Consider the following 10,680-nt stretch of genomic DNA (forward strand, 5'->3'; position numbering starts at 1 on the left):
TAACATGGCACCGTGGTTTAGAGTCCCGAAGACATTTATGGCCCCCCTTCCTCTCGCTGGCCACCACCAGCGCACCTAATATTTATCTTGACTTCCCCTTCCTCAATGTCACATTAAAGTTGTTTGCGGTGGAGAATGAGGAGGCATTTGATCATTTTGATTGTTATAAATTTATATTCTCACTATCCCTAGATTAGCCTTTTGTTTTTGGAGTGCATATATATGTGTGCGTGTGTTTATATGTATGTGTGTATATTTTTATATATAGACACATACACACATATGTATACACATATGCATACAAACCCCTTCTCTGCTCCCAAGCATTTTGGATAAAGAGTTTTGTACCAGTGTGTGTGTGTGTATGTGTGTATATGGCTGGGTATGTTTTATGTATTTTAATCAAAGGCACTGGTAATAATGAATGCTGAAAATTGTACCACTCAGGAGTTGAGATTTAATTAATGTTTAAGAAGTGTAACAGTATTAGAAGACATTTTTTGAAGCTGATAAAATTGTTCCAGAATTTGTAAAGGTGTTTTGGCGAACACAAGTTTATGATGGTGTACATAACTATATCTGTTCATTATAACATCTGTATAATTTTCTGCTCTCCTTAGGGCAAAAACAGCACTACAGCAATACTTTGCATGATCTTGGGAAAGACCTTACAGCCCCTTTCCCTCACCACACATACTGTATCTTTCTCCCTCACCTCCCTGATGGCTATGGATGAACGAGAAGCAAGTCTTTTTTATTAGTAAGTGCACAGAGTCACCTTGAATTTTTTTTTTTTTTTTGCTCCATGCAGCATCTAGTGCAGAATTAACGCTGCTGTAGGAGAAAGGACTACTTTTTTTAACCCCTTCCGGCCCTAAAGGGGTTTTACTAGTATTATTTTTCTTTTTATATTTTGGGACTTTTCTGAGCTACTATGGATTTTTTATCCTATTGCTGCAACTTATTTGTGTGCGTGGCTAAATACCTCAACTCCTTCTTCGTTATACACACGCCTCCAAGACTTCTGCACAAGCGTGTGGATTCCCTTATTCTTTTTGTTTTTCCCAGGGCGAAGAATTTGCTGTGTAGAACATTTACGTTTTATACAGTTTGTATAATGTTATTTAATAAAAATGTATAAATATAAATATATATATATAAATATACATGCACAAAATGTGCAAGAAATAAGTGCCCCTAAAGTTTATGTTAAATTTTCGAGTATACAGATATTTGTAAGTAAAACATATGCACTTCTGAAGTGAGTCTTTTGTATATACTTTGGGTTTTCTACAGATATATTGGTGATTGTTTTGCCTATTACAACAAAGCTGAATTAATTAAATTTCCTTTTTTCCTTATCATTTTTTGATGATTGTTTTCATGCTGTTAAGATTAAATTAGACCACTAGTAGTATGTTTTAACTTCTGAAACCTTTGCTGCATATTTTATATCGTAGATTAAATCAAGAGACTAAGATATTTAATATGCAGTAAATTAATGTACATTTACAATTTATTTGCTGAATTTAACTGATTGAAACAGAAACAAAACCGTAAATGTGGCATAAGCAATCTTACATTTAATCCACTAGTATTTTCACAGAGCACATAATCTTAAATTGACTTGTAAGGCATTCATCTAAGTCTAGTGGTGGTTTTGGGAATGAATCAAATCTCTCTCTCAGGGTGCTGTGCTTACACTCAACAACCATACTGAGGATGTTACTGTGGATCCGAAAATAAAGATAAATTACTTAAAAAGGCAGGGACGTTATATAAAGATATGTAAATGCTTCTAGCTTGAATTTTTTTCATGTAATTGGCAAGAGTCCATGAGCTAGTGACGTAAGGGATATACAATCCTACCAGGAGGCGCAAAGTTTCCCAAACCTCAAAATGCCTATAAATACACCCCTCACCACACCCACAATTCAGTTTTACAAACTTTGCCTCCTATGGAAGTGTTGAAGTAAGTTTGTGCTCGATTTTCTACGTTGATATGCGCTTCTTAGCATTTTGAAGCCTGATTCCTCTGAGTACAGTGAATGTCAGAGGGATGTGAAGGGAGTATCACCTATTGAATTCTATGGTTTTTCTTGCGTGAAATCTTTTTCATAGGTTCTCTGTTATCGGTCGTAGAGATTCATCTCCTACCTCCCTTTTTCAGATCGACGATATACTCTCATATTCCATTACCTCTACTTATAACTGTTTCAGTACTGGTTTGGCTATCTGCTATATGTGGATGGGTGTCTTTCGTTAAGTATGTTTTCATTACTTAAGACACTCTCAGCTATGGTTTGGCACTTTATGTATTAATATAAAGTTCTAAATATATGTATTGTACTTATATTTGCCATGAGTCAGGTTTATGTATATTTCCTTTTGCAGACTATTAGTTTCATATTTGGGGAAAAAACATATTTAGGAAAATATTTTTCTTTCCTGGGGTATAGTCTTTTTTTCAAATTGACTGCTTTTTCATTAAATTTTCGCGGGCAAAAATAGGCTTGCAAGGTCGCAAAATGCTGATGTTTATTGCGTCATTCTTGGCGCAAGAATTTTTTGGCGTGAAGGTACGTCCGGTGACGCAAATTTGTCATTTCCGGCGTCTTGGTTGATGCCGAGTTTCCTTGCACAAGGTTGCATCTGCAATGACGCGAGTGTGTCATTTCCGGATGTTGTTAGCGCCAAAAAAATTCATTTTGCGTTGTGCGTCATACTTGGCGCCAAATAATTTAATTATTTAAAACCCCATTCCTATATGCCTCTTGCCTTTTTCTATGTCAGATGGCTATGCTGTTTGTATTTTTTCCCATTCCAGAAACTGCTGTATAAGGAAATTGATCATTTTGCTTTATATGTTGTTTTTTCTTTTACATTTGCAAGATGTCTCAATCTGATCCTGTCTCAGAAACCACTGTTGGAACCCTCCTGCCTGATAACAGTTCTACCAATGCTAAGTTTATCTGTTGTAAATTTGTGGAGATTATATCTCCAGCTGTGGTATGTAATAGTTGTTATGATAAGCTTTTACATGCAGAGAATGTATCCATCAGTAATAGTACAATGCCTGTTGTTCCTTTAACATCTAATGTACATGATATCCCTGTGAATATAAAAGATTTTATTGCTGATGCGATTCAGAAGGCTTTGTCTGCTATCCCGACTTCTAATTAACATAAAAGGTCTTTTAGAACTTCTCATAAAGTTGCTGAAATTTCAAATGACCAACAACATACTAAATTATCCTCCTCTGATGAGGATCTATCTGATTCAGAAGATCCTACCTCAGATATTGACACTGACAAATCTACTTATTTATTTAAAATGGAGTATATTCATTCTTTGTTAAAAGAGGTGTTGATAACATTGGATATTGAGGAAACTAGTCCTCTTGATACTCAAACTAGTAAACATTTAAATTCTGTTTATAATTCTCCTATGGTTACTCCAGAGGTTTTTCCAGTTCCTGATGCTATTTCTGATATGATTTCTAAGGAATGGAATAGGCCTGGTACTACTTTTATCCCTTCTTCAAGGTTTAAAAAATTGTATCCTTTGACAGCAATTAGATTGGAGTTTTGGAAAAAGATCCCCAAAGTTGATGGGGCTATTTCTACTCTTGCCAAACGTACTACTAGTCCTATGGAAGATAGTACTTCCTTTAAGGACCCTTTAGATAGGAAGCTTGAATCTTATCTAAGGAAAGCTTATTTATATTCTGGGTATCTTCTCAGGCCTGCCATTTCTAAGACTGATGTTGCAGCTGCATCAACTTTTTGGTTGGAAAGTTTAGTGCAACAGGAAATGGATCCTGATTTGTTTAGCATTGTTTGCTTGCTTCATATGCTAATCATTTTATCTTTGATGCCATTTTTGATATCATCAAAATTGATTTTAAATCTTAAAATTTTAGCTAAAAGAGCTTTGTGGCTCAAATATTGGAATGCTGACATGGTATCTAAGTCTAGATTACTATCTCTTTCTTTCCAAGGTAATAATTTATTTGGTTCTCAGTTGGATTTGATTATTTCAACTTTCACTGGGGGAAAGGGAGTTTTTTGCCTCAGGATAAAAGACCTAAGGGTAAATTTAAAAATTCTAACCGTTTTCGTTCCTTTCAACAAAATAAGGAAGAGAAACCCAATCCTTCCCCCAAATAATCTGGTTCCATTTGGAAACCTTCTTCAAGTTGGAGTAAATCCAAGTCGTTTAAGAAACCAAAGCCAGCCCCCAAGTCTGCATGAAGGTGCGGCCCTCATTCCAGCTCAGCTGGTAGGGGGCAGATTAAGATTCTTCCAAAGCATTTGGGCAGATTCTGTCCAAAATCAATGGATTCAGAGTATTGTCTGTCAAGGGTACCGAATAGGATTCAGAGTAAGACCTCCTGTGAGAAGATTTTTTCTCTCACGCATCCCAGCAAATCCAGTAAAGGCTGAGGCTTTTCTTAAGTGTGTTTCAGACCTGGAGCTTTCAGGGGTAATCATACCAGTTCCGTTTCGGGAACAGGGTCTGGGGTTTTATTCAAATCTATTCATTGTCCCAAAAAAAGAAAATTCATTCAGGCCAGTTCTGGATCTGAAAATTTTCTGTTTCATCCAGACCACTATCAGTTTCTGAGATTCTCTTTTCTAGACAAGCATTTCCAATTTGTCACTCTTCCATTTGGCTCAGCGACATCTCCAAGAATCTTTTCAAAAGTTCTCGGTGCCCTACTCTCTGTAATCAGAGAACGGGGTATTGCGGTGTTTCCTTATTTGGACGATATCTAGGTACTAGCTCAGTCTTTACATTCTGCAGACTCTCACACAAATCAATTAGTGTTGTTTCTTCAAAGACATGGTTGGAGGATCAATTTACCAAAAAGTTCCTTGATTCCTCAGACAAGGGTCACCTTTTTAGGTTTCCAGATAGATTCAGTGTCCATGACTCTGTCTCTAACAGACAAGAGACGATTAAAATTGGTTTCAGCTTGTCATTCCCTTCAGTAGCTATTTGCATGGAAGTTTTAGGTCTCATGACTGCAGCATCGGATGCGATCGTCTTTGTATGCTGAACCAGTGGTGCAGGGATTATACAAAGATATCACAATTAATATCCTTAAATCCTAATGTTCAACTCTATCTGAATCGCCATCGTATAGTTCAAGGGGCTTCTTTTGTTCATCCAACCTGGACTGTGATCACAACAGATGCAAGTCTTTCAGGTTGGGGAGCAGTCTGGGGATCTCTGACAGTACAAGGGGTTTGGAAATCTCAAGAGGCGAGGTCACCAATCAATATTTTAGAACTCCGTGCTATTTTCAGGGCTCTTCAGGTTTGGTCTCTGTTGAAGAGTAAACCATTCATTTGTTTTCAGACAGACAATATCACAACTGTGGCATATGTCAATCATCAGGGTGGGACTCACAGTCCCCTAGCTATGAAAGAAGTATCTTGGATACTTTCTTGGGCAGAATCCAGCTCCTGTCTAATTTCTGCGGTACATATCCAAGGTGTAGACAATTGGGAAGCAGATTATCTCAGCCGTCAGACTTTACATCCGGGGGAGTGGTCGCTCCATCCAGATGTTTTCTCAGATTGTTCAGATGTGGGGTTTTCCAGAAATAGATATGATGGCTTCCCATCTAAACAAGAAACTTCCCAGGTACCTGTCCAGGTCCAGGGATCTTCAGGCGGAGGCAGTGGATGCGTTAGCAGTTCCTTGGTGTTACCAACCTGCTTATATCTTCCCGCCTCTTGTTCTTCTTCCAAGAGTGATTTCCAAGATTATAATGGAACAATCGTTTGTGCTTCTGGTAGCTCCAGCATGGCCTCACAGGTTTTGATATGCAGATCTTGTCTGGATGTCCAGTTGCCAACCTTGACAACTTCCTTTAAGACCAGACCTTCTGTCTCAATGTCCGTTTTTCCATCAGGATCTCAAATAATTAAATTTGAAGGTATGGAAATTGAACGCCTAGTGCTTAGTCATAGAGGTTTCTCTGACTCGGTGATTAATACTATGTTACAGGCATGTAAATCTGTTTCTAGGAAGATTTGTTATTGAGTTTGGAAGACTTATAATTCATGGTGTTCTTCTCATAAATTCTCCTGGCATTCTTTTAGAATTCCTAGAATTTTACAGTTTCTTCAGGATGGTTTGGATAAAGGTTTGTCTGCAAGTTCCTTGAAGGGACAAATCTCTGCTCTTTCTGTTTTATTTCACAGAAAGATTGCTAAGCTTTTTGATATTCACTGTTTTGTACAGGTTTGGTCCGTATCAAGCCTGTCACTAAATCAATCTCTCCTCCTTGGAGTCTTAATTTGGTTTTGACGGCTTTACAGGCTCCTCCTTTTGAGCCTATGCATTATTTGGACATTAAACTACTTTCTTGGAAAGTGTTGTTCCTTTTGGCTATCTCTTCTTCTAGAAGAGTTTCTGAATTATCTGTACTTTCTTGTTAATCTCCTTTTCTTATTTTCTATCAGGATAAGGCAGTTTTGCGGACTTCATTTAAATTTCTACCTTCTGCAATTTCCTTGGCATCTTGGTTAAAGCTTTTGATTCATCAGGCTTATTTGGTTTCGGGTCAGGCCCCGCCTCAGAGAATTAAAGCTCATTCTACTAGATCAGTCTCTACTTTGTGGGCTTTTAAGAATGAAGCTTCAGTTGATCAGATTTGCAAAGCAAAAACTTGGTCTTCTTTGCATACATTTACTAAATTCTACCGTTTTGATGTATTTGCTTCTTCGGAAGCAGTTTTTGGTAGAAAAGTTCTTCAGGCAGCTATTTTAGTTTGATTTCTCTGCTTATATTTATGTTTTTTTTTTCTTTTTCAACTATGAATATATATTTTTTGGTTGTTGATTAATTTTTTCAGTATTATTATTTTTATCCCTCCCTCTGTAGTGACTCTTCTGTGGAGTTCCACATCTTGGGTATTGCTATCCCATACATCACTAGCTCATGGACTCTTGCCAATTACATGAAAAAAACATAATTTATGTAAGAACTTACCTGATAAAATCATTTCTTTCATATTGGCAAGAGTCCATGAGACCCACCCTTTTTATGGTGGTTTTGATTTTTTGTATAAAGCACAATTTTATTTCCAGTTCCTTTTTTGATGCTTTTTACTCCTTTCTTTATCACCCCACTACTTGGCTATTCATTAAACTGAATTGTAGGTGTGGTGAGGGGTGTATTTATAGGCATTTTGAGGTTTGGGAAACTTTGCCTCTCCTGGTAGGATTGTATATCCCATATGTCACTAGCTCATGGACTCTTGCTAATATGAAAGAAATGAATTTATCAGGTAAGTTCTTACATAAATTATGTTTTTCTGCTGTGCGATATGTAATTTAAAAATGTTGATGTCGGATCTGGAAGGTGAAAAAAAAATCGCTATTAGAATTGCTCATAGACTGGCCAGGAAAGCAATACAAAAACCTCATATAGTTCCAAAAACCTGCAGGAAGATTTAGCTGATGCTGGACCTTGTATATTTTCAGACGGTTTTTGAAAACTCATCTATTCATAGAGGCTTGCCATCTCTCCTCTGCTTTTCATTGTACCCAAAATAAAATGTCTTGACTCACTACTGCAACAACAATCCATGTGACAAGCTACCCCAAACCTCATGTCTGTACCTTCAACCTGTAGACTGTAAGCTCTTCAGAGCAGGGCCCTTCTCCTCCTGTACTAGTTTTGTTTAGCCTGTTATGTATATGTATCATCACAAATCTTTGTCATTGTATACACTTATCGCTGTACCAAGCACTTTGCAGTTTTGCAGCGCTATACAAGGAAACAGGGTACGACTGCCCACTGTGCAGCGATGCTTGCACAAACATGATTTGCATTAAAGGTGAATAGAAGGAAATGTTACCTTCCATCTCAACTCAAAACTGAATGTTTAAAGTATGCAACATAGCACATTTACACGTTTGGAAGCATGTGTGGTTGACCGATAGATTTAAAATTGAGCTCCTTAGCTTCAACCACTAAAAGTATGTTTGCAAAAGAAGAAGTGTATTCTACAAATGACAAATCCTGAAAACTAATGTCCCAAAATCAGTGGAGAAATTAAATCTGAAAAAGGTTGGAAATTTCAAAACAATGATCCAAAACAAAAATTTAAAATTAACCATGAATTACTTAAAGAAATAAAAGATGGATGTTTTGGAATGGAGTTTGCAATGTCAAGGCTTGAATATTATTGTAAATGCACCTAATTCTGAATAATGTGCAAAATAAACTAGTGCAAAGGGATTTTACACAACCACCATATTACAAGGGAGAGAATCTTCAAATACACTATATATGTAAAATAATATACATCTAGTGTTTGTGTATGTATATATTTGTCAATAAACCATCTAAAAACAATACACAAACCAGCCCGTTACATCACAGTGCACATATCCGAACATCATAATTTGAGAAGGCTTACAGCAGGGATGCAAACAAAATAAGAGTGCGCTAATCGAGATCAGCAGCTATATCTCATTAGTGGGTAGAAAGCAAAGAGAACAGCAAATAAAAAAATATATATACACATTTATTCATATGTAAAAACGTATAAAATATATATATATATATATATATATATTCCCTCTTTTAAAGGATAACAATGTATATATAGATAATCCACCGGTGGTATTAAAAATAAAGTTTTACAAACTATCAATAAAATGCCCTTATTCACAAAATGACAAAATCTTGAATAAGAAACATATAGGATATCTTCTATCAAGTTACTAGGACAAATGTTACAATAAATTAAATAAAAGATACTGCCCCTTTATACTGTTTGTAACAGTATTACTACGTTTAGATATGTGTGGAATCTGAAAATAGTCACTTGTTTCCGAATGATGATGAAATATAAAAGTTGCTGTTTTAAACAGAGTGACCCCCTGATCGTAATAAGATCCAAAAAGATAGTAAGTCACTTGTAGCAGTTGGTTATTTGTTTGTATGACAAATGTGTCTCTCAACAATACATCCATGATGCAGTATAAACTCATCAGAATACAAAATCCTCTGTAGGTAATGATTTCTCTACTCACAAACGGCTTGTATACGCAACCTCTCCAGCCTTCCACGGCACATCAGCTCGGTTTCAAAAGAGAAACGCTAACGTGTGCTGTGGTCACGTTTAAAAATCAGAGCGCTTGTTATGTGGCACTTTCTCTCGCTTCTTACTCTCTCAGGTCTCCTGGGTCCTCTCTTTGCAGCTATCTGAGAGATCTGAAAGACATCCAGCTGGGTGTTTTTCAGATCTCTCAGATAGCTGCACAGAGAGGACCTTGGAGACTTGAGAGAGTAAGAAGCGAGACAAAGTGATAGAGAGCTATGAGAACATCCTTTCTTGATTGTGAAACTGCTTAGATGGTACTGGATAGAGCGTAGCCCACTATCGGTCAGGTGTCATATGATATAATAAGATCAATCATGAAAAAGTCCCAGGTGAAGCAGCTCATATCTGCCTCATGGGGGGTGTGTGTCTTGAGCAAGTGTTAGTGTAAGAGAAGCACTCTCTCTGACAATCTCTGGGAGGGAACTACTTAGAAGAGGGAACTCTGGGTGGCAGAGTTGCAAAGGAGTATTTCAGGAGCTACTAGCTGATCGAGCCTGCCACTCCCATCCCCAGAGCTTCCTAGCCGGCCTACTTCTGGTCTATCAGGCCTCGGGTGCAAGCTTCAGCCTTCACACAGTCTACTCTGCACTGCAGGTAAGGGGCTATGGGGCTTGGGGAATCGACCCTCCCTGCCCGCTCTCCAGGTCATCTCCCCATCCTTCGCTACATCTCTCTCCTTCAGGATTAGAAACGTCAGCAGTATTTACCTCTGGTCTATTTTCCGGTCCGGGACCAGCAGTGACAGTGAGTGAGATCATTCATAAAGAATTTCACTCATTGTCACTACCAGTCCCGAACCAGAATTTTTGCAGTGCACTGATACTAGCCAGTGTCTCACCAGCCACTGACCTCACCGCACATCACTGGTTTACTGCAGTACACAATTTTAAAAGAAAAACAACAGTCACCAAGCCACATTTCATAGATCACCCAGTGCACGCACTGGAAAAACATGTAAACTTTACCTGCCTAACGTACACTGGTATAGCAGCCCAGAGCATACAACTAATGAGTTGTATGCACACAAAGCTTCAAGCACAGAAATAAATATATATTGATATACATTGAGGAACTAAAAGGGTCTATTCAATAAAAGGTTGAGCGGAACAGCCTGTATCTCATGGCATGGAATTACAGTTTTTACCACTCAAATCACACTGGTACAACGTCTACTTTACTCTTGTAAATTTGTTCTTGGAATGTTTACACTATACTTAAAGGGGCAGTTTAGACCCAATAAATAATTTTGATTACTTGTTGCATACCAGAGAAGCAACCTGCAACTGGTCCCAATCTATAAGCTTTTAAACTTTTAAATATTCATTGCTTTTTAGGAGCCGAAAATGTCTACCAAGCTCTGTCCACCTATTGCGTGTATAATTTGGTATGTTAAGTTTCTCCAATCATGATCGACTTGTGAATATGTTTTCCTATTTGCACACGCTGATTTGTGTATGTACAATTTGAAATATCTAACTGAAAAATATTAAACATGCACTGATAAACTGTCGTATAAGAAAACTGGACAAAAAGAAAGTTGTGGGTGAAGC

At 37.5% G+C, this 10,680-nt stretch overlaps 1 protein-coding gene across 1 annotated transcript in view; it reads left to right on the forward strand.

Moving 5' to 3' along the window:
• ARMC8 (armadillo repeat containing 8) overlaps window positions 1–1,361 on the forward strand; it is a gene marked incomplete in the record, with an annotated part of 400,143 nt that extends 398,782 nt beyond the window's left edge. Inside the window, 1 exon segment of the mRNA XM_053698755.1 lies at window positions 621–1,361. Coding sequence (XP_053554730.1) covers window positions 621–654 — 34 coding nt within the window.
• Window positions 1,362–10,680: the final 9,319 nt, after the last annotated feature.

Source organism: Bombina bombina, chromosome 1 (genome assembly GCF_027579735.1).
Source record: "Bombina bombina isolate aBomBom1 chromosome 1, aBomBom1.pri, whole genome shotgun sequence".
Lineage (NCBI taxonomy): Eukaryota > Metazoa > Chordata > Amphibia > Anura > Bombinatoridae > Bombina > Bombina bombina.